The 27,465-nt window shown below is 43.0% G+C and overlaps 1 protein-coding gene across 2 annotated transcripts in view; it reads left to right on the plus strand.

Annotated features, from left to right (window-relative positions):
* Positions 1-27,465, plus strand: part of PRKCE (protein kinase C epsilon) — a 670,827-nt gene that overhangs the window by 613,336 nt on the left and 30,026 nt on the right. For both annotated transcript variants that reach the window (XM_082249847.1, XM_082249848.1), the window contains exon 14: positions 15,796-15,942. In XM_082249847.1, coding sequence (XP_082105973.1) covers positions 15,796-15,942 — 147 coding nt within the window. The remainder of the gene's footprint in view (positions 1-15,795; positions 15,943-27,465) is intronic.

A 27,465-nucleotide genomic window follows, 5' to 3' on the forward strand; every position in this document is an offset into this window, starting at 1 on the left:
AGCCGGAGAAAGAATGCCATCGCGGTGCCAGTTTGCCTTTCTGACATGTTCTCAGATATGTGGTTGCGTAATAGTCTGACTTCAGTTTCCGAATATTAACGAAGTCCAAGCAGGTAAAAATAAAATAACACACACATGAATGTGATCCTGCTGGAACAAGAAAGGTGTGTGTGTAGGGAATAACCAAAAATCAATGTACAGAACACATAAACAAAAGGATTACTACTGAAATATGACTCAAAGCCTTTGACTATGGAGGACACCTGGAGTTTGATACGGGGCCAAAACACAAGATAATCGTCCCGTCCAAGGCTGGGGAAAGTGTAACTGGCCCTAACCCTTTCACTGCCAGAGCTGTTTTCGTGGGTTTTTTTTTTAAATTATTTTAGGCCTGAAGATTATTTAAAACCCCCAAAAGTAGTATATTTTATAAGATACACCCAGAGATGTATAGTAACGAAGTAGAACTACTTAAGTACTGTACTTAAGTACCGAAATGCGGTATCTGTACTTTCCTAGAGTAGAATTTTTTTCTCCTACTTCTACTTTTACTTCACTACATTTTTTCGATGATTTCGATACTTCTACTCAAGTATTTTTTTTTTGTGCTGCATAGTTACTCGTTACTTTTAAAAAAATTACCACTGCCAGAACAGTAGATGGCAGGTTGCATAAAGCTCAAAAAAATGTGTATAATGTCATTTGTAAATCAGCGCATACGAAAATAAAGGCTGTGTATAATAAAAGCTGCTATACCAAATCTTTCCAATAAAAAGAAAATATGAAACAAACAAATAAATGGTGCTACAGCGCTTGAAGTGCATCAAGAAACTACTAACAAACACAGGTTAATCATTTGAATAAATCATTTGAAATAATAAAAAACAATATGATGTTCAAACTTTTGACTTCTTTCTTTAATAACTACATAACACAGTACTTGTACTTCTACTTTCAGTACTTGAGTAGAATTTTTTTTTCAAAACTACTGGTACTTTTTACTTTTAGTACTTAAGTAGCAAATTTTTTGAAAAAACTACTTGCAATACTTAAGTAAAAAAAATGTTGAATACTTTAGTACTTCTACTTAAGTAACTTTTTCTGCGAGCACTTCCACTTCTACTCAAGTCACTTTTTGATCGAGCACTTGTACTTTTACTCAAGTAGAAATTTCGAGTACTTTATACAAGTCTGGATACACCTGAATACTCTCACTGTATTATTTGTGGTTAAGAGTTACTTGTCTTCTGATATCAAAAAAAAATTAATTGATGATCTTATACATCAATATGAGTCTGAAGCCTGTAAAAACACACAGAAGGGCTCAAAAGCCTAGGGCAGGACCACCACCAATATTTATGGGATCCAAAAAACAAGAACATTTCCGGAACTTTAAAAAGAACAAGCGTATCAACTCACAACCTCAATTGTGAGGCAATGTTGTCTGCCTGTGGATACCACAGTTGGAAGGTTAAGGGCAGAGTTGTATAAAGTACTCGAAACCCATACTTGAGTAAAAACACAAGTGCTCGATCAAAAAGTGACTTGAGTAGAAGTGGAAGTGCTCGATCAAAAAGTGACTTGAGTAGAAGTACTAAAGTATTTAACATTTTTTGTACTTAAGTATTGCAAGTAGCTTTTTTTTTTTTTAATTTTGCTACTCAAGTACTGAAAGTAAAAGTACAAGTACTGTGTTATGTAGTTATTAAAGAAAGAAGTCAAAAGTTTGAACATCATATTGTTTTTTATTATTTCAAATGCAGCTATTATTTATACATACAGTAGCACTTATTTTCGTATGCGCTGATAACACACACGTTTTGAGCTTCATGAAACCTGCCATCTACTGTTCTGGCAGTGGTAATTTTTATAATAGTAATGAGTAACTATGCAGCACAAAAAAAAAATATTGAGTAGAAGTATTGAAATCATTGAAAAAATGTAGTGAAGTAAAAGTGGAAGTAGGAGAAAAAAATTCTACTCCAGGAAAGTACAGATACCGCCTTTCGGTACTTAAGTACAGTAGTGAAGTAGTTCTACTTAGTTACTATACATCTCTGGCTAAGGGGTTTTGGGGAATGTGGCCCCTTCAGAGCTCTAAAGAAGGGGCCAGGCCCCCCGAAACACGTTAGCCCTCAAACTGTGGTATATACAGTCAAACGACATTGCCTTACGATCGAGGTTAGGATTTGATACGCCTGTTCCTTTTAATGTTTGTGAGAATGTTTTTTTACTTTTGGATCCTAAAAATATTAGTGGTGGTAATGCAGTAGGCGGTAGTGCCCTTCTGTGTGTTTTTGCAGTATTTTGATTTCCTGCCTGAGGAGGGCTGCATTGGGTGAAACATTAGGAATTGTGACACCCTTGGATGTATATCAGTCTGAGCGCTGGAGTATTTGTACTTTTCTATGGGTCTGAAGTCAACGTTGACCTTAGGTGGAACTGCACTTCTTCTGGGCACCACAAACAAAAGGTGCTATTTAATTCATTTTTAATAAAAACATCTGGAGGAAAAGAGATTTAGACTCCAAATATGGAAAGGCTTCTTCAGAGTAAGAGCTGTGAAAATGTGGCATAGACTCCGTTAAGAGCTGGTTCTGGCCAGATCAGTAGATTGCTTTAAGAAAGGCCTGGATTATTTCCTAAATGTAAATATTATAACTGAATACTAATATATATACAGGTAAAGTTGATCCAGGGAATATCTGATTATCTCTTGGGGGATCAGGAAGGAATTTTTTCCCCTGCTGGAACAAATATACACACACAGTATCTCACAAAAGTGAGTACACCCCTAACATTTTTGTAAATATTTTATCCTATCTTTTCATGTGACACCACTGAAGAAATGACACTTTGCTACAATGTAAAGTAGTGAGTGTACAGCTTGTATAACAGTGTAAATTTGCTGTCCCCTCAAAATTACTCAACACATAGCCATTAATGTCTAAACTGCTTGCAACAAAAGTGAGAACGCCCCCTACGTGAAAATGTCCAAATTGGGCCCAATTAGCCATTTTCCCTCCCCAGTGTCATGTGATTCGTTAGTGTTACAAGGTCTCAGGTGTTATAAATTTGGTGTTATCGCTCTCACTCATACTGGTCACTGGAAGTTCAACATTGCACCTCATGGCAAAGAACTCTGAGGATCTGAAAAAAAGAATTGTTGCTCTACATAAAGATGGTCTAGGCTATAAGAAGATTGCCAAGACCCTGAAACAGAGCTGCAGCATGGTGGCCAAGACCATACAACAATTTAACAGGACAGGTTCCACTCAGAACAGGCCTCACCATGGTTGACCAAAGAAGGTGAGTGCACGTGCTCAGCGTCCTATCCAGAGGTTGTCTTTGGCAAATAGATGTATGAGTGCTGCCAGCATTGCTGCAGAGGTTGAGGGGGTGGGGGGTCAGCCTGTCAGTGCTCAGACCATACGCCGCTCACTGCATCAAATTGGTCTGCATGGCTGTCATCCCAGAAGGAAGCCTCTTCTAAAGGTGATACACAAGAAATCCCACAAACAGTTTGTTGAAGACAAGCAGACTAAGGACATGGATTACTGGAACCATGTCCTGTGGTGTGATGAGACCAAGATAAACTTATTTGGTTCAGATGGTGTCAAGCGTGTGTGGCGGCAACCAGGGGAGAAGTATAAAGACAAGTGTGTCTTGTCTACAGTTAAGCATGGTGGTGGGAGGGTCATAGTCTGGGGCTGCATGAGTGCTGCCAGCACTGGGGAGCTACAGTTTATTGAGGGAACCATGAATGCCAACATGTACTGTGACATACTGAAGCAGAGCATGATCCCCTCTCTTCAGAGACTGGGCCGCAGGGCAGTATTCCTACACAACGACCCCAAACACACCTCCAAGATGACCACTGCCTTGCTAAAGAAACTGAGGGTAAAAATGATGAACTAGGCAAGCATCTTTTTAGACCTAAACCCTATTGAGCATCTGTGGGGAATCCTCAAACGGAAGGTGGAGGAGTGCAAGGTCTCTAACATCCACCAGCTCCGTGATGTCATCATGGAGGAGTGGAAGAGGACTCCAGTGGCAACCTGTGAAGCTCTGATAAACTCCATGCCCAAGAGGGTTAAGGCAGTGCTGGAAAATAATGGTGGCCACACAAAATATTGACACTTTGGGCCCAATTCGGAAATTTTCACTTAGGGGTGTACTCAATTTTGTTGCCAGCGGTTTAGACATGAATGGCTGTGTGTTGAGTTATTTTGAGGAGACAGCAAATTTACACTGTTATACAAGCTGTACACTCACTACTTTACATTGTAGCAAAGTGTCATTTCTTCAGTGTTGTCACATGAAAAGATATAATAAAATATTTACAAAAATGTGAGGGGTGTACTCACTTTGTGAGATACTGTGTGTGTGTGTATGTATGTGTGTATATATATATATATATATATATATATATATATATATATATATATATATATATGTGTATATACACAATCCTAAGACCCCGTTCACACTGGGTCGACCTGTCAGGCGACCTGGTCGCTGTAGGTCGCCTGCCATAGAGAAGCTATGGACCCGTTCTAATAGGAGCGACACAAGTCGCTCCGACTTAGAAAAAGGGTCCGGAGCTTCTTTGGAGCGACCTGCATTGACTTCAATGATATGAAGACCGTGCCGGCCGCTCCGAGGTCGCAGTGCGAGCTGCGCACCGCGACCTGTGAGGTCGCCCCGGCAAGTAGCGTCGCCCCAGTGTGAACAGGGTCTAAACCCACAGTTATTCCAGAGGAAGGCAAAACAAAAAACAATAAAGCATCATCTTTTTTTTTTTTTTTTCAGCCAGACTAATTATGCAACTATGTTATATTCAAACCAAACTCCCCAACTTATCCATGTCTCCATGCTTTATTTTGTTGAGAAATCACTTTGAAAAACACCCCCCAGCATTTCCGTCCGTGGCAGTCTCAAGGAAGGGCAGATAATTCATGTAGCATTTACTTCCCGGAATTCATTCACCCTTAGCTCAGGCATGCAGGCAGGAGGGTTTGCTTAACTGAGAAAGCCTCTCCTCCCCTCCTGAAGTCTCCTGGGATGTATGACATAATTGCCTAGGCAAGAAACAAGGGAGTAGCCGAAGAAAAGTAAATATACACACTGCCTGGCCAAAAAAAAGTCCCCACCCAAAAAAAAGGTCACACATATTTTGTTGGCTTTGATTACGGCACGCATTCGCATTGTTTCGATAAGCTTCTGCAATGTCACAAGATGTTTTTCCATCCAGTGCTGCATTCATTTTTCACCAAGATCTTGTATTGATGATGGGAGAGTCGGAGTGCTGAGCAAAGCCTTCTCCAGCACATCCCAATGATTCTCAATGGGGTAAGTTCTGGACTCTGTGCAGGGGAGGACTGGGCCACTCTGATGTCCTCTAAAAAGGCTGCACCGCTTCTGCCACAGACATGCCTAAAGCCCCCCCCCCCCCCCCCCCAGCATGGATGGTGTAAACTGTGTCTGAGCAGAGGCCGGTTCCATACACCACTGGAGACTCTCCTCCCCCGGCCAGCCCTGACCGAGCTGTCACAACTCCCCCCAACCGCCTCCCGCTGGCCAGGTCAGGAACCCGGATTCAGCTGGTGAGGGGGCCGAGTCGCTGCACCATGGGCCTCTGGTTTGTAATTGCCCCCTGCTGGCCAGGTTGGGAACCCGGATTTGGCCGGTGAGTAGAGAGTACCTGGAGCAGAGCTTCAGCCTGGAATGGGGGTTAGGAGGAGGCCGGGAAGAGGGAGAGTGGAAGGGGCCGAGTCGCTGCACCATGGGCCTCTGGTTTGTAATTGCCCCCTGCTGACCAGGTCGGGAACCCGGATTTGGCCGGTGAGTAGAGAGTACCTGGAGCGGAGCTTCAGCCTGGAATGGGGGTCAGGAGGAGGATGGAAAGAGGAAGAGTGGGAGGGGGGCCGAGTCGCTGCACCATGGGCCTCTGGTTTGTACTTGCCCCCCTGGGCTGAAAGTTGCCAGTCTGCCTCTGACTCTGTGGTGGTCAATCCATGTGTGAAAATGTCTCATACTCCCTGAACCACTTTTTCACAATTTGAGCCCAATGAATCCTGGCATTGTCATCTTGTAATATTCCCGTGCCATTAGGGAATAAAAAAATCCATTAATGGAATAACCTGGTCATTCAGTATATTCAGGTAGTCAGTCGATCTCATTATTTGGGCACATGCTGTAACTATCTAATAGGACAGTTACTGAATGCTTAGTTTAGTTAGTTGCTTAGTTCATTCCAGGTGGCGACTTTTTATTTTTGGCCAGGTAGTGCGTGTAATATATGTATGTATGTGTGTATATATGTATATATATTTATATGTATATATATACATACTGTATATGTATATATATTTTTATATATATATATACATTATATTACCAAAGGTATTGGGACGCCTGACTTTACACACACACAAACTTTAGTTGCATCCCAGTATTAGTCCGTAGGGTTCAGTACTGAGTTGGCCCACCTTTGCAGCTATAACAGCTTTAACTCTTCTGGGAAGGCTGTCCACAAGGTTTAGGAGTGTGTCTATGGGAATGTTTGACCATTCTTCCAGAAGCACATCTGTGAGGTCAGGAACTGATGTTGGAGAGAAGTCCTGACTCACAGTCTCTGCTGTAATTCATCCCAAAGGTGTTCTGTCGGGTTGAGGTCAGGACTCTGTGCAGGCCAGTTAACTTCCTCCACCAAAAACTCGCTCATCCATGTCTTTATGGACCTTACTTTGTGCACTGGTGTGCAGTCATGTTGGAAAAGGAAGGGGCCATCCCCAAACTGTTCCCACAAGGTTGGGAGCATGAAATTGTCCAAAATGTTTTGGTATACTGACGCCTTAAGGGTTTCCTTCACTGGAACTAAGAGGCCAATCCCAACCCCTGAAAAACAACCCCACACCATAATCCCCCCTCCACCAAATAATTTGGACCAGTGCACAAAGCAAGGTCCATTCACAGACTAAGACTAGGATGCCATTAAAGTTCATGTATGTGTAAAGGCAGGTGTCCCAATACTTTTGGTAATATAGTGCATGTACAAAGGTTATATATTTTCTAAAAGTAGAGACCATGGAGAATAAAATGGTGGTAGCTCCAAATATATATGTTGCAATATATTAACATATTAGTTTTTGAAACTTAGAGATTTTCAGGAAAAAATACATTTAAGTAAATTTTAGGGCACACAAATGCAAAATATTACCCAGTTTTGTGATAAAATATAAAGATGAGGCTGCTCCATGTAAAAAGATACTTAGCAATGTCATGCTATAGTTGGGTGCGCCCATGGAGCAATATTATACTTTGGCCCACATAGTGACATGTGAGTGCCGCTGTATGCTGCATTCTATTGTGAACTCAGATTGCACCCCTTGTTGGTGTATCAATGACAACTGGAGCACACAGGAAGCGGGTTGAGTAAGGTCCAGCAGTTGGAGGGAAGCGATGAAATGTGGACGGGGTAAGTAGTAGTGCTTTAGGAACTTTTTATTTGAAAAAAGAAGGGATGGGAGAGGCTTTTTTAAAAAAAAAAAAAAAAAAAAGAAAATCTAAAGGGGATATGGGATATGAATTCCAATTTGCTAATGAGTAACAAGCATGCAGCAAGCTAAATCAGTAAGCCTGGTGTGTATTTACCAAGGTCAGTGACTCAAAAAGCACTAAAAGCTTAAAAATGTTTAACCAAAAATAATATGCAATATTCATCTTTAGGCCAGAGATTTCCCCTGCAATATTTTTTCCTGCCACTAGATGTCCTGCCAGCAGCATTTAAAGTAGAACTAAACTCTCCTATCCTTTTTAGCCAAGGAAGCTGCCATCTTAGTGTCTTCAACTGCCATAGTGCTGCACATGTGATCAGTTACAGTGCCTTAAAAAAGTATTCATACCCCTTGAAATGTTGCACATTTTGTCATTTTACAACCAAAAAGTAAATGTATTTGATTGGGATTTTATGTGATAGACCGACACAAAGTGGCACATAATTGTGAAGTGGAAGGAAAATGATAAGTTTTTTTCAAAATCTTTACAAATAAATGTCTTGAAAAGTTCGACGTGCATTTGTATACAGGTGCGCAGTCATGTTGGAACAGGAAGGGGCCATCCCCAAACTGTTTCCACAAAGTTTGGAGCATGCAATTGTCCAAAATGTCTTTGGTATCTGACACCTTAAGAGGAGTTCACTTTACTGGAACTAAGGGGCCAATCCCAACCCCTGAAAAACATCCCCACACCATAATCCCCCTCCACCAAATGGTTTGGACCAGTGCACAAAGCAAGGTCCATAATGACATGGATGAGCGAGTTTGGGGTAGAGGAACTTGACTGGCCTGCACAGAGTTCTGACTTCAACCCGACAGAACACTTTGGGAGGAATTAGAGCAGAGACTGCGAGCCAAACCTTCTCGTCCACATCAGTGCCTGACCTCACAAAGTAATTTTGGAAGAATGGTCAAACATTCCTATAGACACACTCCTAAACCTTGTGGACAGCCTTCCCAGAAGAGTTGAAGCTGTTATAGCGGCATAGGGTGGGTCAACTCAATATTGAACCCTACTGACTAAGACTGGGATGCCAATAAAGTTCATGTGCGTGTAAAGGCAGGCGTCCCAATACTTTTGGTTATATAATATATGCTAACAGGCTGTAAAAACTCACTGAAACGCACATAAAAACTGATGTGAAATTGATGTCTCTGCAAGTGAAATCTGTGCGATTTTCCCATTGGTTTTCATGCATGTATGGTGTGAATGAGCCCTAAAAAAAACGGTCACATGATGCTAACATTAGGTATTGGTAATTGGTATAGACGAAGTACTTGAGATAAAGTATTGGTACTCATACTCCGTCCTAAAACAACTGGTGCATCCCTAGTGCTGTTATTTAGGAGAGGAGAAATGCTTCCATTTACCTGCAGCAGACTGATGATCTAATTTAGTGGTCCTCAACTCCGGCCACTAACAGGCAAGATTGTAAGTATTACCTTGGGGAGATGCCGACTAGTATACTGCAATCACTGAGCAGCAAATGAGATCACCTGTGATGTAATTTAGTTATCTTGCAAACCTGGCCTGTTAGTGGGCCCCCGAGGACCGGAGTTGAGGACCAATGATCTAATTCACTAGTGGACATCTCTTAGCCTAGGCAAAGTCACCGGACTAAAGTTCAATAACTGCTATTTAATGATAAATTAAATGATACTTTTGCTATGTATTGTAACATGGCAAGATATTATTTGTACAGACTAGTAAACTTTTTGAAAGGTCCACCCTTATGAGATATGTAGACATTATAAAATGAGAGACATAATTGAGGAAGGAATAGAAACAAAGGGATTTGAGTCCATTTAGGAGCCATGACTCTGATCATTCTACCACATTTCTGTTCCTGATGGGCCCCTCTTTTCCTTGGTGTCCCCTGTGAAGTAACAAAGCTTGCACAGGTAGCATGTCCGTCCCTGCAGAAAATCTTGTACTGGCTAATGACCGTGTTTTTGGAAACCTGGGGATCCAGCATTGTCTGTAAATCCAATGGCCTATGGCAGCCAGCAAAGTTATGACTCCAGACAGAATTGAAGCCGTGCCTGGTATTCTTTGATTTTCTAAAGCCAGGTCATTTTGCTCTGAGACTGAATAGGAGCAGACATAAATAATTGAATGAAGACATTAATTGTAATAAAATGAAAAGCCTGGAATGCCTCGAATTTCATTGTCTGATCATTATTAATAGCTGTGATGCCGGTGACGCTGTGATCTTAGTCACATAGGCCAGTGATGTTGTTCTGTTCTACAGGAAAGGCAGAGGAAGCGGGAGGCGTCTGTGCAGTTTACTGGAGAATGCTAGCTGGGGATTAGACTTGGAAAACTTGATTTCCTCACATTGTACTAGCAGACTTTGACTTTAATTCTTACGTACATAAGGCAGAAACAGCATTAAAGCCACGTTTACCTTTATTATATCTTTTTTTTTTTTTTTTATACCTATAACATAGTTACCCAACATTTTTTTCATATTCTTAGCAGTATTTATTAGCCTGCTTACCACCCCTTTCTTGTGATCCCCCTGTTCTTGGAATTACCTCATTTTTGGGATCCTTTGGTCTCCCATCTCCTGGGATATGCCTTTTTCTTGGGATTCTTCTTTGGGGTTCCATTTCTTGAGATTACTTCTTTCTTGCTATTCTTCTTTGGGTTCTCCCCTCTTGGAATTACCTCTTTCTTGGGATTATATCTTTGGGATCCCCTCTCTCGAGAGGATTCCTTTCTTTGAATATTTCTTTGGGGTCCTCTCTTGGGATTCTTCTTTGGGTTCCCCTATGTTGTGATTACCTTTTTCTTGGGATTCTTTTGGGTTCCCCCCTTTTGGAATGACCTCTTTCTTTGGATTCTTCTTTGAGTTCCTCTCTCTTCGGTTACACATTTCTTTTGATCCTTTTTGGGTTCCCCTCTCTTGGAATTACCAAATTCTTGGTATTCTTCTTTGGGTTCCCCTCTTTTGGGATTACACTTTACTTGGAATTACTCCTTTCTTGAGATTTCTCTTTGTGTTCACCTCTTTTGGGATTACCCCTTTCTTTGTATTATTCTTTGGGATTACCCCTTTCTTTGTATTATTCTTTGGGATTACTCCTTTCTTTGTATTATTCTTTGGGATTACCCCTTTTTTTGTATTATTCTTTGGGATTACCCCTTTCTTTGGATTATTCTTTGGGATTACCCCTTTTTTTGGATTATTCTTTGGGATTACCCCTTTCTTTGAATTATTCTTTGGGATTACCCCTTTCTTTGGATTATTCTTTGGGATTACCCCTTTCTTTGGATTATTCTTTGGGAATACCCCTTTCTTTGGATTATTCTTTGGGTTTACCCCTTTCTTGGAGAGTCTTCTTTGTGTTCCCCTTTCTTGGGATTACCATTTTCTTGGGATTTTTCTTTGGGTTTCCCCTTTCTTGGGATTATCCCTTTCTTTCTAGCCGATTCTGCTGCTTCACACTTTACTGGTTATTCTATGTGATTACTATGTACACAGTATAGGTGGGATCCCTGTATGTACAACTAGAATCAGTGTGATTGTAATGCATAGTTTTGCACAGTGCAGCTCTCAGCAACCCTGAAACAGAAACTATGCATATAGAGAAGTCTGAATGTTGTTGCTCAGTTTTGTGTGTTCTTGTTTTTCTGTTACAAAAGAAAACTTGTATTTGTTAGTTTTGGAACATAGCGGAGAATCCGTCATTTTTATTGTGTCCCCAGTGAGAGATTTCCTTTAACGTTTTGTTTCAGTGACGATGGTCAGATAGGCAGTAGATCTCTGCAGTTTTGTACACATAAAGCAATGAGAACACTCTTTTTAACCACTTCTGGACTGGAAGGTTTTCCCCCTTAAAGACCAGGCCATTTTTTGCGATACGGCACTGCATTATTTTAACTGACAATTGCGTGGGTATGCGACGCTGTACCCAAATAAAATTGATGTCCTTTTTTCCCCACAAATAGAGCTTTCTTTTGGTGGTATTCGATCACCTCTGCGATTTTTATTTTTTATTTTTTGAGCTATAAACAAAAAAAGAGCGACAATTCTGAAAAAAAAAAAACACAATATTTTTTACTTTCTGCTATAAAACATTCCCAATAAAAAAAAATCTTAAAATCAAACTTTTCTTTTATCATTTTAGGCCAATATGTATTCCGCTACATATTTTTGGTAAAAAATCCCAATAAGTGTATATTAAATGTTTTGTGCAAAAGTTATCGTGCCTACAAACTAGGGGAAAGATTTATGCCTTTTTTATGTATTTATTTTTACTAGTACTGGCGGCGATCTGTGATTTTTAGTGGAACTGCGACATTGCGGCAGACAGATCGGACACTTAACTGACATTTTTGACACTTTTGGGGGTACCAGTGACATTACTACAGTAATCAGTGCTAAAAATATGCACTGTTACTGTAATGACACTGGCAGGGAAGGGGTTAACACCAGGGGCGATCAAAGGGTTAAATGTGTCCCTAGGGAGATGGGCTTGCTGAATGAGCACAGTATCCCTGTGTTTATTATCGACAGAACAGTGTCTGTCTCCACGGGGAGTGATCGCGGGTGCCCGGCAGCAATCGCGGCCGCCGGATCCGCTGATTGGCTTCACCTGTAGCCAATCGCCGTGTTTGTATGCTTCTGGCGGCGCGTGCACGCCCCCACTAACGGTCCTGCGAAACAACATACCGTTACGTAGTTTTGTGGGCCAGAGTCAACTTGCCACAGTATATGTACTGTTGACGGTCGGCAAGTGGTTAATAGAATGGGAAGGGATAAAAACCTCTCTTAGGTTCCCATACTTTCCACTCCTATTGGTGAGATTCTTTTACTTCCTCTTCCAGAGATCGTAGTCACCAGAGCAGGAAGGGGATCAGAAATACAAATCAGGCAGGGGTTCTAAGCTTTCACAACCCAATACCAAAAAACAAGAAAGATTGGGCTGGAATTGCATATCAAAGTGAACCTGTCACCCTTCTTAAAAAATACACACATATTGTTCAAATACAAGAGGTATATTTAGTCTTGCATGAATCTTTGTGTGTTTTGTGTATTTCTTCCAGATCTGTGCTGTAATCCAATGTGAGATTTTATCTCTGTGCAGGAACTTCCTGTAATAAAGACCGATCACTGCTGCTCTCTCACCTTGTGCAGAGTGACTGGTCTTGTCTCCGCCCCTCCTGTAGTTTTTTGCAGGCAGCCTGTAGAGAGTGCGACTTCTGGGTTCCTCCCACAATTCTGCAGTCTGAAGAGACTATGTGCAGCTCAAGTGCATGTATATTCTTTGTGGCTATTGAGGAATATATTCAAAGCCCAACTCCAGGAATTTAGAAAATAAAGCATTCACCCCCGCAGTGACACCCTCATCCCCTTCACTCCCCCTCACACACCCACACACGCTGCAAGAGTTACCTATCATGTTTGAAAGGTGTACAGTGCAGGCTCTATCATTTACTTTATTCCCCACTCAGGTGCTTTCCTCCTCTGTTGGAAGATTCAGTCTGCGGGCATCATCATGTAAAATACAGGAACATAGCTCCTAACTGTCCCTGGTTTTGAGGGACTGTCCCTGATTTGGAACAAAGTCCCTCTGTCCCTCTTTTCTCCTCATTTCTCCCTTATTTTGGTCATATCTAATCTATACATATAGATATCTATATTAATAAAACCCAAGTGTCCCTGCGTCCAGATTTCCCCGTGTCCGTGGATTGCGCTACTGCGAATGTGCCCCATGGACAGCCGTTGGGACTTGGAGCGCAGAGACTTTGGGCGGCCGGGCGAAACTTCAGCCCTGCCTACAAGCCAAACAGACATCTATTCTGGCAGGGAGAAAATGTGTGCACCACAGATACCAAACAGCAGAATATGTGTGCATTGTATTGGATATCCTCTCCTCCACCTTATGTAGCATTGTTTGCGTAATCCGAGATATACTTTTGGTTATAGAGGGGGTGGGGGATTTCCATGCTTTGCTGATTGCTTGCTTAGCAGCTGTGAGAAGATGAATCATTAACTTAAATTGCACCTTAACCCCTTAGAGCCGGCAACTGCATGCACTTTTAGGGGTTTAGGATGCTGGAAGGTGGGGCTTATGGTCATGTGACCGCTGTGAACAGAAAGTTTCTGATTGCAAGCAGCGCTTTCTGACCACATATGTTCTAGCGCCCGTTAATTTAACGGGCTTAATGTCTAGTAGTATAGAAAATGCACTTTGTATCTTTCAAAAAATGTTTCCCAGTGCTAAACTTTTCATCCAATTTATGCATTAGTAAATCTAAAAAGCCAGTAAAAAGGAATAGTAGTGGTAGAAAAAAAAAAGGCACTTGTATGTTTCGCTAATCATTTTTTCTTTTTTTTGTATAATTCTCCTCCTTTAAGGGGTGTGGCAGTGGGTGTGTCCTATACCTACATACTTTTGCTAATAGGTGTCCCTTGTTCTCATCTCAAAAAGTTGGGAGGTATACAGGAACTTTAACCCTGCATTGTGCAATGAGGAGGCTGGAGTGCAATTATTGCCATTCTCCACTTACAGAGCAGTTGTGGGGGACCAGTTGCAGCAATGGAGGGACATAAAAAACATTTGTCCTTTGTAATGGGAGGGGGTTGAAATTATTTTTAATTCCTGTCTTTGGGCTTTAAATAATGTTTTTGTGCCTGGACTTAAGCTTTATGAAAGGTTTACAACTATCCATCTCTTCAAGGCTAAGTGTCACTCATGAACCTAAGCCCCACTTTCTTGTCCTTTCCTGGCCAATGACTGTGACCTTATTGCCCACTGAGGCTCTGTTTTAGCTCCAGGGATTGGGGGTGGTACTGGGCTAGAAAATGGGGACTTACAGCCCTTTGTAGTAAAATGAAACCAGGACTGAAAGGACTTACCTGGCTAATAAAGATAGTAGTAGGCACTTTGTGGCATCATTACAGAAAGGAAGAAACACCGCTCACTGATCCAGTGCATGAATATGTGGATGAATGTGGCTCTGTGATCAAGCCCCGGTGTGGGGCGCAACATGTCAGAGGGCATGGCTGGACCACTACTGGCTGAGGCCACGTTCATCCACATATTCATGATCTGAGTGGTATTCCTTCCTTTCTCTGATGATGCTTCTACACCCCTGAATGCTGCACAGACGCTTGCTCCCTTCACTGCAACCAGCGGGGAGATCTTTGTCTTAGCTTAGAGTGGCACTGTAAGTTATATCTGGATTATCGTAGGCTCTTTGTGGCATTTGATTTGATTCTCTTAAAATTGTCTGCCAGGTATAAACAGGTGGTTCTGGCTGACCCCCCTCCCCTTCCCCCATATATTGCAATTTTATGGGGAGTATGTAAATGCAGCTTAAAGTAGTTGTAAAGCCAAAAGGTTTTCCACCTTAATGCATTCTATGTTAAGTTGAAAAAGCTTCTGTGCTGCAGCACCCCCCCAGACTCCCCTTTTTCATACTGGAAAAGAGAAATGGACAGAGGGCGCACCAACCTAGCGCATTATCTTTAAAACAATTTATTGTAATAAACATGTATACACGTTATACTCACAAAACGATTATGAATTATACTCACAAAACGATTATGAAACACGGGCAATAAGTAATGAGGGACCACCAGGGGTCTCCACTGGGCATCCTCAGCTGCCGCAGGCCGTGGAAGGATGTAGACCTCCAAAAAAACGCTTACGCGTTTCGGGGTGTTCCCCTTTTTCATACCTGAGTCCGATCCAGCGATGTGCATGAGCGCAGAGGCTCCAGCTGCTGTCTCTCTCCTCATTGGACAGATTGATAGCAGCAGAAGCCATTGGCTCCCGCTGCGGTCAATCAAATTCAATGACACGGAAGTGGGAGTCGGGGCCGAGTTCTGCTGTCTGTGTCAACACAGCAGCAGGACCTGGGAGCGAGCCTGTACGGTGTACCTGATGAAGAGGCGGGGGCTTGGAGCGCCAGCGGAAACCCAAGAAAAAGAGAATCTCACCCCTAAATGACTGCACAGTGCAGGTAAGTATAGGCATGTTTGTTGTTTTTATTTTATTATTTTAAAACTAGGTTTTACAACTCCTTTAAGACAGATTTCCATAAAACCTTTGCACTCCGTCCTATACAGTATCGCTTTCTCCCAACTATCTCGCTCAAGATGCCTTCACCCTTACCATTCTGCTGCATAAACCAACCTACCCACCACTTAAAAACGTTTGTATTTTGTCCATGCAACATACTATCACAAGTTGACTAACACTGTCATTTGTTTTTTTACAGTTCATGACGAAGAATCCCAACAAGCGGCTAGGATGTGTGCCATCCCAAGGACTGGAGGAGGCCATTAAACAACACCCGTTTTTCAAAGAAATTGACTGGGTACTACTAGAACAGCGAAAAATCAAACCTCCATTTAAACCCAGAATAGTAAGTAGTACTACAATGTGGTGCATCCTGCTAATATAGGCTGCAAAGCAAACCTAGTCCACTGTAGATCACTGCAGTAAAGTAGGTACAGAACTGATGTATCACCATTTCTACGTACATTTATAGCGCAGTTAAAATTTGCCAAAACTAAAATGTAGTTTGTCTAAATCTAAAATGTTTGTTCTTCATTTTAAATAGAGAGTTGTTTAGAGCCCATTCAGACTAGCGCGACACGACTTTGGGGGTGGCGACCTGTGAAGTTGCGTGCACCGCGACTTCGGCGTGACTTGCAGAGACTTCACATAATGGAAGTCCATGCAAGTCACTCCGAGGTCGCCCCAAAGTAGTACAGGACCCTTTTTCTAAGTCGGAGCGACTTGTGTAGCTCCTATTAGAACGGGTACTGTACTACTCAATGAACCGCGACTGAGCGTGACTTGTCAGGCTGATAAGTCGCCTGACAAGTCGCGCTAGTCTGAATGGGCTCTTAACTCTGCCAGTTTTTTTCTTTTTTTTTTTTTCAATTTGTGTTCATTGGGGGTATTTCCTTTTGTTTGTTGGTAGACACAACAGGAAGTGGGAGGAAATCTCTCAAAAGTGAAAGAAATCCCCTTCTATGTTATATTTGTCTCTGCAAAAAGTGTCCCCATTGGAAGATTTCCCCCCTGTTCCGGCGATAATGTAATTACTGGATTTCACCTTACTTTCTATCTCCATTGTATTGGTCACAGGACAAAGAAAGTAAATGTCCCTAATGGGAACACAGATTAAATGAAAAACCTGAACTAAAACTTTACATTTGTATTCTTGCTAAAGTATCCTCCCAGTGGCTGCATGTATATGTCTCAGGTGGTGTACATTACCAGTATCCTGGAATCCCTGTGTCTACTTGCCGACCACCTAACTGTAAATGTACATCATGTTTTTTGATATTAAATACTGGGGTTATGGTAGCAGGTAGCTGCAATAATTTCCCGGTATCTTTTTTTTTTTTTCTTCCATAAGCGGCTGGCTTTTAGATAAAAGTGACCCCAGGAGCAGTTTTGCCACAGGATCTCTTTTATAGGCGGCAGGAGAGGTGCCCCCCATTTTTTACTGGTTTACCGGACCTGTCGGTACACGTGGAAGTGATCAGGTCCAGCAGATAGCTGGGCAGGAAGTCAAGAGAGTGCAAGATGGCCAATGATCGTATCATTTAAAAAGTCTTTTTAGAACATTTAATGTTTAAGAGCATCAGTTCCAGGCAATGCATTCCGGGCGGCGGGGGGGGGGGGGGTCTTCTCCTTATTCAGGGTTTTAGCAATGGATATTAATAGAATCATGATGAAATACACTAGAGGACCTAAATTAAGACTTGATAGAGACTAGCATCTCCTAACGGCAATTAAGCTGTCCATAGATGGATCCGAATTCGGCTGCTTCAGCAGTGACCAGCCAAATTTTGATCCATGTATGGACGTCCCCATTGAACGAGAGTGTTGAAAAACGTTCTTGATTAGCAGCTGCTGATCAGTGAATTTTATCAGCAGTGAAGTCGTACTGTCAAAATGCAATGTCTTAGCGGGGAGGTTTCCCTTTTTACCTCGCTTGTGTGGATGGAGAAATTCATTAATTAAAAAACAAAAAAGAATCTATGGCCACCTTTAGCCCCAGCTGGCTGTTCTTATTGCCATTAGGAGACCCTAGACTGTCAAGCCTTAAGACCTGTACACACTATAAGAAAATCTGAAGGGAAATTTCGTCCGACGACCGATCTGCCGATTTTCGACAGCCGACTCTGACTTTTCGGCTGACAAAATCCTGATGTGCAGGCTATAAAATTTTTGTTGTCCGTAATACAACGTCCGATTTTTGTCTCATTAGTACAGATTTAGACGGAAAAAAATCTTAAGAGCAAGACTAGGCATGCTCAGAGAGAAAGAACACATACAAAGCAATCCAACACATGACATCACTTCTGAAGTAGAATTCTGTCGAAAATTCGTATGAAAATAACCTCTTCACTTTCCACATCAGACTAGCGTGCCACAAAAAATGGACAGATCTTTTGATAATCTGATCGTGTGTTTTCTTATACAATTTTTCTTTAGATTAACCAAAACCTTATAATATGAGGTCAAACCTAATCAATTTAAATTTGTATGCAATCAGGCAGACCCTTGAACTACATAGTTGAAGGGAAATCTAAAGGAAATTGAAAAAGAAAAGTGTTAAACATATGGCCAGCCTTAATTTAGGTCCCCTAGTGTATTCCATCATGATTCTTTTAACATCCATTGCTCAAACCCTAAAGAACAGGGAGATCTTTTCTTGCCAAACGGCATTGGTTGTATCTGTTGTTGGAAAACAATAAACGTTCCAAAAATACTTTTTAACATTTGTACTAAGTGCTCCTCAAAACGCATTCAAGAGTTGGTAATCTGTTGTGCGATTTGTTCATCACGATAAGAGAGGTAGTAGCCTGAAGCCTAGTACACACTATCTGGGGGTTTTTTCTTTTCATTCAACCCAGCACGTTGAAGGAAAAAAAGTGAAGGGCTTGGGAGGAAATCTTTTACTAACTGTTGGATGTTAGTACAGCGATCTCCCCGCAGAGTTATTGTGTTTGACAGAAGGCATAGCCCCCCCCTGCTAGAACACACCGGTCAGATTGGATACCGATTGGCAGACCTTCTGTGGTCATGCCCCTTTGACAGAAGCCAGACCGGCTGCCATACACACTGCCTGATATTTGGCAAGTGTGCACGGGGCTTTAGACCAGAAAGAGTTCCATATACAACAACTTTCATCATGGGTATGCTTTCTTGAAGGAAAACGCAATCTACTATATACCCATTAGAACCGAGAACCGATCCCTACTTCTATTGGTCCAGCGCTATCACGCACATCAAACTCTTCTTCTTTCTGTCTCAGGACACTCCACTCTGCAAATAGCTGTGCATGGTTCTGTTCAGATTGTCACAACCCCTCTCATTGCCCCCCCCCCATCCTCTTCCTTTGTGATGTCCCTTCTTTGACTCCCTCTTACTAGCAAGAGAGGGACTAGACAAGATGGCGGGCATTAAAGCTGTTGTAAAGGCTGAAGGTTTTTTCTAAAGGTTTTTTACCTTCATAAATTATATGCATGAAGGTAAAAAACCTTTAGTGCGCAACTGCCCTCTAAACCCAATCTCTATCCAGCGATGTGCACGAGACCCGAGGCTCTCCTGAGTCTCTCCCTCCTCATTGGCTGCAATGCAGCAGCAGGAGCCATTGGCTTCCGCTGCTGTCTATCACAGCCAGTGAGGCAGGAGCGGGGGGCGGGGCTGAGCCATGCTGTGTCTGTCTTATGGAGGCAGAGACCGGCTCAGGAGTGAGCACGTATGAGTGCCCCCACAGCAAGCGGCTTGCTATGGGGGCACACGGCAAGGGGGGGGGGGGTCCAGAGCATCAGCAGGGACCCGAGAGGAGGAGGATTGGGGCTGCTCTGTGCAAAACCATTACACAGAGCAAGTAAGTATGACATGTTTTTTTTTTTTTTTTCTATTTAAAAATGTTTCCTTTACAATCACTTAAATTTTAGGTGATTCTGCACTTTAACCATTCAGGGAAAAGAGATGGGTCCCCCACCCACTGATCCTCACATTTCTTGAGTTCCTCCACAACTCTGTTCTTCCATGGGTTGAGAGCCAAACTGCAGTTATCTCCTCTACTCAGCTAGGGGGATTCTTTAATCCAAACCCACATTGCTAATTTTTAGCCTTTGGGTGCTCAGGTCGTTGCTTGTGTTTACTTAAAAAACTGAAAACCAGTGAGGCCCATAAAGGACCAGTAGGCAGGGCCGGTGCTAGACTATTTTGCACCCTAGGCAAGACTAGCTACTTGCACCCCCTAAAAAAAAAAAAACACATTGCCCCCCCTTCCTGTACATTATGCCCCCCCCCTTTTAACCCCACACTCCTTCTCCTGTACACACTGTCCCCCTTCCTGCACACACTGCCCCTCCCTTTAACCCTACACCCCCTTTATATACACACTGCCCCCCTTTGACCCTACACCCCCTTTATATTCACACGGCCCCCCTTTAACTCTACACATCCCTTCATAAGCAAAGTGCCCCCTTTAACCCTTTATACCCCTTCTTGTACACACTGCCCTTCTTTAATGCTACACCCCCTTCCTGCACACACTGCCCTTCTTTAACTCTACACCCCCTTCCTATACACACTGCCCCCCTTTAACCTTACACCCCCCCCCCATTCTATACACACTGCCCCCCTTTAACCCTGCACACCCCTTCATATACAAAGTTCCCCCCTCTCTAGAGGTGACCTCCATTGGGGATGAGGAGGTGACAGGAGAGGAATGTGGCACTGGCCATGGCTGCACCCTAGGTGGCAGTGCGCCCTAGGCGGCCGCCTAGTTTGCCTAGTGGTAGCACCGGCCCTGCCAGTAGGAAAACTCAAGACGCTTGGGTGGGACTCTGCACATCTAGAGATTTGTTTTAACATCAGCTGCCAATATCTCTGTATCTAATGATCCTTGTGACTTCCGCTTTTGCCTCTTTTTTTCTCATTATGTGCTCAGTTTGGTGTGACCTGTTTGTATCGCTCATTTTGCCCTCTTTAACTTACTACTTAGTGACGTGTTGTTTTGGCAACTTGTATTGTTGTTGTATTTCAACCTCACCTCAGCCTATAAATAATAATCTCCCGCTGATGATCTAAATGGTGCAGTCCTACTCATGAAGTAGTAATTGTCCTATTGTAGTGTTAATCCTCCTGATTTTTCTAAAGGTAGATGTTTTCTTTTCCACTCTTCTTAGTAAATAGGATCAGCCTGGAGCTTGACAGTTCTAGGTAGATGTAGCCAGCAATTGTTTTGGCAAACCGCCTTGGATAGAATTAATGTTCTTTTTAATTGCCTTTGGCTTTTGACAGATTGGATTGCTAAATAACTATTTGTATATCACTGGGCTGTGCACCACATACAAACACCTCCATTATTCCTCCATGGTCCCTCTTTGCGACCTCTTCCTTTCCTCCTCTTTACACGCTCTTCTCTTTCATGTGCTGACCTGGATATTGTTGTCTACTGGCTCTTGGTTGGAGATCGGCGGACGGACATAGAGTAGCTGGGCTATTGACATTCTTTTTAATACATTTTGTATATCTTTCATGTGCATCCCAGGCATTCATATAGGAAAGCCTCTTCCAACTGTCACTAAACTGCAGAATCTTTTTGATAAAACATAGATGAGAAATGTAATGGCGTGTTTCCACTGAGCTTTCTGGTACGGTTTGGTTCGGTACGGTACGCTATTTATGCCGTTTCCATTATGAATGGTACCCTAATTCCGAACCGTACCATACCACTTTTTGGTACCCTTTCGTTGGGGTACCAAGCACATTAGACCCGTACCAACTGGGTGGAGCTACACTCTGCAGAACTTTGATTGGTTGACAGAGAATCGTGTCACAGCTTTCCTGCTGTGACCAGCTACACCACGCCTATCATGAAAAGGGTACTATTGGCAGTGGAAACGCAATGTGTACCGTACCGAACCGTACCGTACTGAACCGAACCGTACCATACCACTCAGTGGAAACGAGGCATTAGATAGTAAATATGTACACAGAATTCTCCATTTGTGCACACAGATACCAGGTCCTGATGCTCTGAGTATTGTGATTCAGGCTGGAATTATGCCTCGTACACACGCAACGATTATCGGCCGACCGATTGGCCGTCTTTTGTCCAGAGTTGTGTTTTGTTGGTTGGAATGTGCCTAGACTGCACACAAATTTTTTCGGCCAACAAAAATCAACTTCAGAAGTGATGTCATGTGCTGGTTTACTTTCCGTGTGTTTTTTCTTCTCTGAGCATGCCCAGTCTTGCTCATCAGATTTTTGTCTGCCGAAATCTGTACTGACTAACGGAAAATCGGGCGTTGTGTTGACGGCCAACAAAAATTTTATAGCATGCACACCAGATTTTTTTCGGCCGAAAAGTCGGAGTCGGTTGTCGAAAGCATCATACTAACAAGCCAAAAATCGGCCGATCGGTCGTTGGCCGAAAATTCACGGCCAACTATCGACGCGTGTGTACGAGGCATTACACTGCTCCATGTTCATGCAGAGCGCATGGTACCACACACATTTCGGCGTGAATGGGCCCATAGAGTTTAGTCTTTCACACTAAACTAGACAGTATATCAACCAGTGCTCAAGGACTGTGTGCCCTTTTAGTCCCTTGTCAACAAAATCAGTCATATGGAATGCTTCTTCTAGTATCAACACAGAGGTGGTGCATCCATAAAAACACAGGTGATAAAAGGACCGTGCTGCCCTCTTTAGATTGAGGGAGTTCCTGAACGCAGTAGCCAGAAAAGAAAGAGAAGGTGCGCTAGCCTCATGCATTACCATAAAAAATGTTTATTAAAATAATAGAATTCCAACATACTCTCAAAAGTAAGTATAATCAGGCACATCAATGAAATCCAATACCGATACAATGGCAATACTCCAATCATTCCCAACTGCTGGGAGTGAGGCTTCTTGTGTTTCGAGAGCAGAGCCCTCTTCACCAGAGCCCACCCACCATAACCTGGTGAGGCATGGTTTCCGTTAGACCTCTGAAGGAATGCTGTGGTATCTGGCACCAAGCTGTAGCAGATCCTTTTAAGCCCTGTAAGTTGTGAAGTAGGGCCTCCATGGTTCAGACTTGGTTTTTCAGCACATCCCACATGGATTGGATTAAGATCTGGAGAATTTGGAAGCCAAGCCAACACCTTAAACTCATTGTGTTCCTTAAACCATTCTTGAATTCATCAGACCAGGCCACCTTCTTTTATTGCTTTGTGGTCCAGTTCTGATGCTCACGCGCCTGTTGACTGTGGACACAGGTAAGCATGGGCACCCTGATGGGTCTGCGTACACGCATCCCCATACACAACAAACTATGATGCACTGAGTGTTCGGACACCTTTCTATCGGAACCAACATCAAATTTTTCAACATTTTAAGCTACAGTAGCTCTTCTATTGGAACGGACCCCACAGGCCATCCTTTGCTCCCTAGATGCATCAATGAGCCTTGGCCGCAAACCTATCGCCAGTTTGCCAGTTTTACTTTCCACTTTCAGTAGGTCCTAACCACTGTAGACCCCCAGGAACATCCCACAAGAGCTGCAGTTGTCTAGCCGTCACAATTTCGCCCTTATCAAAGTCGCTCAAATCCTAGGGTTGCCCATTTGTTTTTTCTGTTTTCAACACATCAACCTCAGGGATAACCTGTTCACCTGCTGCCCAATATACTCCACCAACTTTCAGGTGCCATTGTAGCAAAATTATCAATATTTTTCAATGTACTTTTCAGTGGTTGTAGTGTTATGGCCGATTGGTGTATGAACCAGCCACATAGGAAAGAATGGGATATTTATCTGACATGCATTTTCATGTATAGATGTGTGAATAGTCCCTGAATGTGTTTTGTACTGTACCATAGCAAAGCATCCTGACATCTTAGAAAATACATAATATAAGAAGATAGACAGCAATGAAAGTGGCCATGGGCATAGGAGGGTTGATTTACCAAAATGGGAGAGTGCAAAATCTGGTGCCGTTCTGCATGGAAACCAATAGGCTTACACTTTTTTTTTTTTTTTATTGTCAATGCTTAACCAAGCAAGATGAAGTTAGAAGCTGATTGGCTACCATGCAGAGCTACACCATTTTTTTGCACACTCCAGTTTTAGTAAATCAACCTCAAAGAAGTTTATCTGTAAAGTTGTCACCAGGTTTCCAGATGACTCTTATTTTCCTTGTTTTCTGAACCAACACCTCTGCTCTAATGCACTTGTCCCTGAACGAGGTCACTTTATGGGCTTTAAATATCAGTTCTCAGGATATAATATCCTATAAATAAAACCAGGAAACTACAGAACTGCTGACATTGGCATCCAGCTACACACAAGACAGCTAATTGTGATAGCAGTAGGGATGGTATATTGCTTAATAACAATGGGGATGATTTAATGACAATGGGGCATACACTGCTGCTATTGCCTTGGTTCATTTTAATGATGAAAATTGGTTGCTGAAGTCATTGATCTGCAAATTGGGCCCTACTGTTAAGCTACACACTGCCACACTGCATAGCCAGGTTCATTTGCACAACCTCCTGTGTCACTTGCCTGCCTAATGGACAGAGGCAGTCCATTGGTGATCATGTTGTCCTTCTGCAGTGAAATCCTGCAATGTTGTCACTCTTACTGCAGCTATTTAGATGCTGACACTGGTGGCAGCCTCATCGATATTGATGAAAAGCTGCGTTTAGCTTTGCCTAACAGTGCCATCTTAAGAGCATTAACGGGCCCCGGGCAATGCAGTGCACTGGGGCCCTCGCCTACACAATCACCCAGGAGAATAAAAATGCTAATTATCAATAAGGCGATATTTATTGGTACAGCAGTGCCAAACTAATGACAGCTTCCAAGTTTGGCGGCTGGGTCCTGTGAACACACGGACAGGAGTCCGACTCAACTGTCCTGTGTGTGCCTGTTCCTGTGGAGGCGGACAGACCTTCCTGCAGTTGTGGGCACCCACTCCACGGCCCAAGTGACCTGACAGCCGCGCAGGGCTGACAGGCGCTTGCCACCTGCTAAGTTCGGCGGCGGGATTCACATGGGAATCAGGAGTAATACTTGGCTGGGGCTGGGTCCCTGGGCAGGTGGGGCTCCCCGGGCAAGTGGGGCCCCCCCCCCGGCAACTGCCTGGCGTGCCCATTCGGTAAGAGGGCCCTGCTGCCTACAGCCCTTTAGATTGACAGCACATTCTTTTGTCTGAAGGTGCGTAAAGGCATTGCACTTTTTCAAATATTTTTTTTTTTTTACTTTGATATTATTGTAGTTCTATTCCCAGTGTAGTATGTTTCCCTTTCCTTGTGATGATGGGCTCACATGTTGTGGCTGCAGCTTTTTAGTGTCATGGCTGATCGATTCCCCAATGTCCATGTCTTCATCCATCGAACTTGTCCCATTCAGAGAAAATTAGCTATTTGTTCTGTGTTTACACATGTACAGTGCCTTGAAAAAGTATTCATACCCCTGGAAATTTTCCACATTTTCTCATGTTACAACCAAAAACAAATGTGTTTTTGGGGGGATTTTATGTGATAGGCCAACACAAAGTGGCACATAATTATGAAGTGGACGGAAAACGCTAAATGGTCTTCAAGATTTTTTACAAATAAATATGTGAAAAGTGTGGCGTGCATTTGTATTTAGCCCCCCTGAGTCAATACTTTGTAGAACCCCCCTTTTAATGCAATTACAGCTTACATTAACCACTTACAACCTATATACGGCGGCAGGTCGGCAGGTTCCCACGAATCGCCGGACCGATCCTGGGGGCGCGTGCGCTTGCCCCCATTCGCCACAAGGGAAGTTGGGGACTGCGGCCGCAATTGCCGCCTGGCACCCACGATTCCCGCCTGGCACCTGCAATCGCCGCCTGACACCCGCAATCACTCCCTGTGGAGAGAGAATGGCGATCTGCTGATGTAAACACAGCAGATCGTTGTTCTCTCAGTAATCAATGAAGGGCTCCTGTGTTTCTCCTATTTGAAACACAGGTCACTGTGTTGATTCCACAAGCCCATCCCCCTCACAGTTAGAAAACACCCCCTAGGCTATCATTTAACCCTTTGATCACCCTGGAGTTAACCTCTTCCCTGCCAGTGTCATTAGTACAGTAACAGTGCAAATTTATAGCACTGATTACTGTAGTAATGTCACTGGTCCCCCCAAAAGTGTCAATAATGTCAGGTGTCCAATTGTCCGCAATGTTTCCAATTGGACCGCAATGTTGCAGTCCTGCTAAAAATCGCAAATCGCTGCCATTACTAGTAAAAAATAAATAAAAATGACATAAATCTTTCCCCTAGTGTGTAGACGCAATAACTTTTGCACAAACCAATTAATATACACTTATTGGAATTTTTTTTTACCAAAAATATGTAGCAGAATCCAAATTTACCTAAAATTATGAAAAAATTAGATTTTTTATTTTCTTTATTGGGAATGTTATATAGCAGAAAGTAAAAAATATTTTTTTTTTGTTTTTTGCCAAATTGTCGCTCTATTTTTGTTTATAGCGCAAAAAAAAATAAAAATTGCACAGGTGATCAAATACCACCAAAAGAAAGCTCTATTTGTGGGAAAAAAAGGACATCAATTTTATCAGGGTACAGTGTCGCACGACCGCGCAATTGTCAGTTAAAGTAACACAGTGCCGAATCGCAAAAAATGGCCTGGTCATTAAGGGTGGAACATCTTCCAGTCCAGAAGTGGTTAATCAATTACATTACATTTTTGCAAAAAAGCTCAAGCTCTGTCAGATTGGATGGAGGCAGGGCTCGAGTCCTGCAGGAACGCATGGGAACGGGATTTCTGTACTTTTTCCCATTAGCAGCCGCGTCCTGGTGCCCCCCCCCCCCCAACAGAATCCTGACGCCACCATCTACTATGGGATGGGGGTCAGTAAGCCCAGATTGCAGGTTCCTGACCCGCCATCCCTGAGCATCAGTGTGAAGGAACTGAGCCAGCACTAGAGGAAGTGGAGCCGATGCTTCCTGTATAGCGCTGCCTCCTCTCACAGGCAGAGGGATACCAAATATATATATACTGTATATATATATATATATACATACACACATACACACACTTTTTTTATTTTTGAGGTGGGGGGGATCTTGGGCAAGTTCCCACAGTTTTTTTCCCAGGACTTGACCCCTGGATGGAAAGCATCTGTGAACATCAATTTAGGTCTGAACTTTGACTGGGCCATTCTAACACATGAATATGCTTTGATCTAAACCAGGCATGTCCAACCTGCGGCCCAGGGGCCACATGCGGCCCGGAACCCCAGGCAATGCGGCCCACTGCCCCCTGACAATTTTTTTTTTTTTTGCTGGGGAGGAAGGAAGTCGAATCAGGGGCACGGCCACCGAGGCTGCCTCGGAGGGGATCATCCACTAGTTGTGTTAAATTAGTGCTGGGGGGGGGAGCGTGGCAGCACGGGAGGGCGCGGCGGCGTTTTAGTACTTATATACCTTAACCATAGTATATATTTTATATGTAGCCCAAGAAAATTTCTCTACACTCAATGTGGCCCAGAGAAGCCAAAAGGTTGGACACCCATGATCTAAACCATTCCATTGTAGCTCTGGCTGTATGTTTAGGGTCGTTGTCCTGCTGGAAGGTGAACCTCCCCTTAGTCTCAAGTCTTTTGCAGACTCTAACAGGTTTTCATATAAGATTACCCTGTATTTGGTTCCATCCATCTTTCCTTCAATTTTGACCAGCTTCCCTATCCCTGCTAAAAGAAAAGCATCCTCACAACATGATGCTACTACCACCATGTTTCTGGTGGGGATGGTGTGTTCAGGGTGATGGGCAGTGTTAGTTTTCCGGCACACAGTGTTTTGCTTTTAGGCTAAAAAGTTAAATTTTGGTCTCATCTGACCAGAGCACCTTCTTCCACAT

This window comes from Pelophylax lessonae, assembly GCF_965119305.1.
Source record: "Pelophylax lessonae genome assembly, chromosome: 3".
Lineage (NCBI taxonomy): Eukaryota > Metazoa > Chordata > Amphibia > Anura > Ranidae > Pelophylax > Pelophylax lessonae.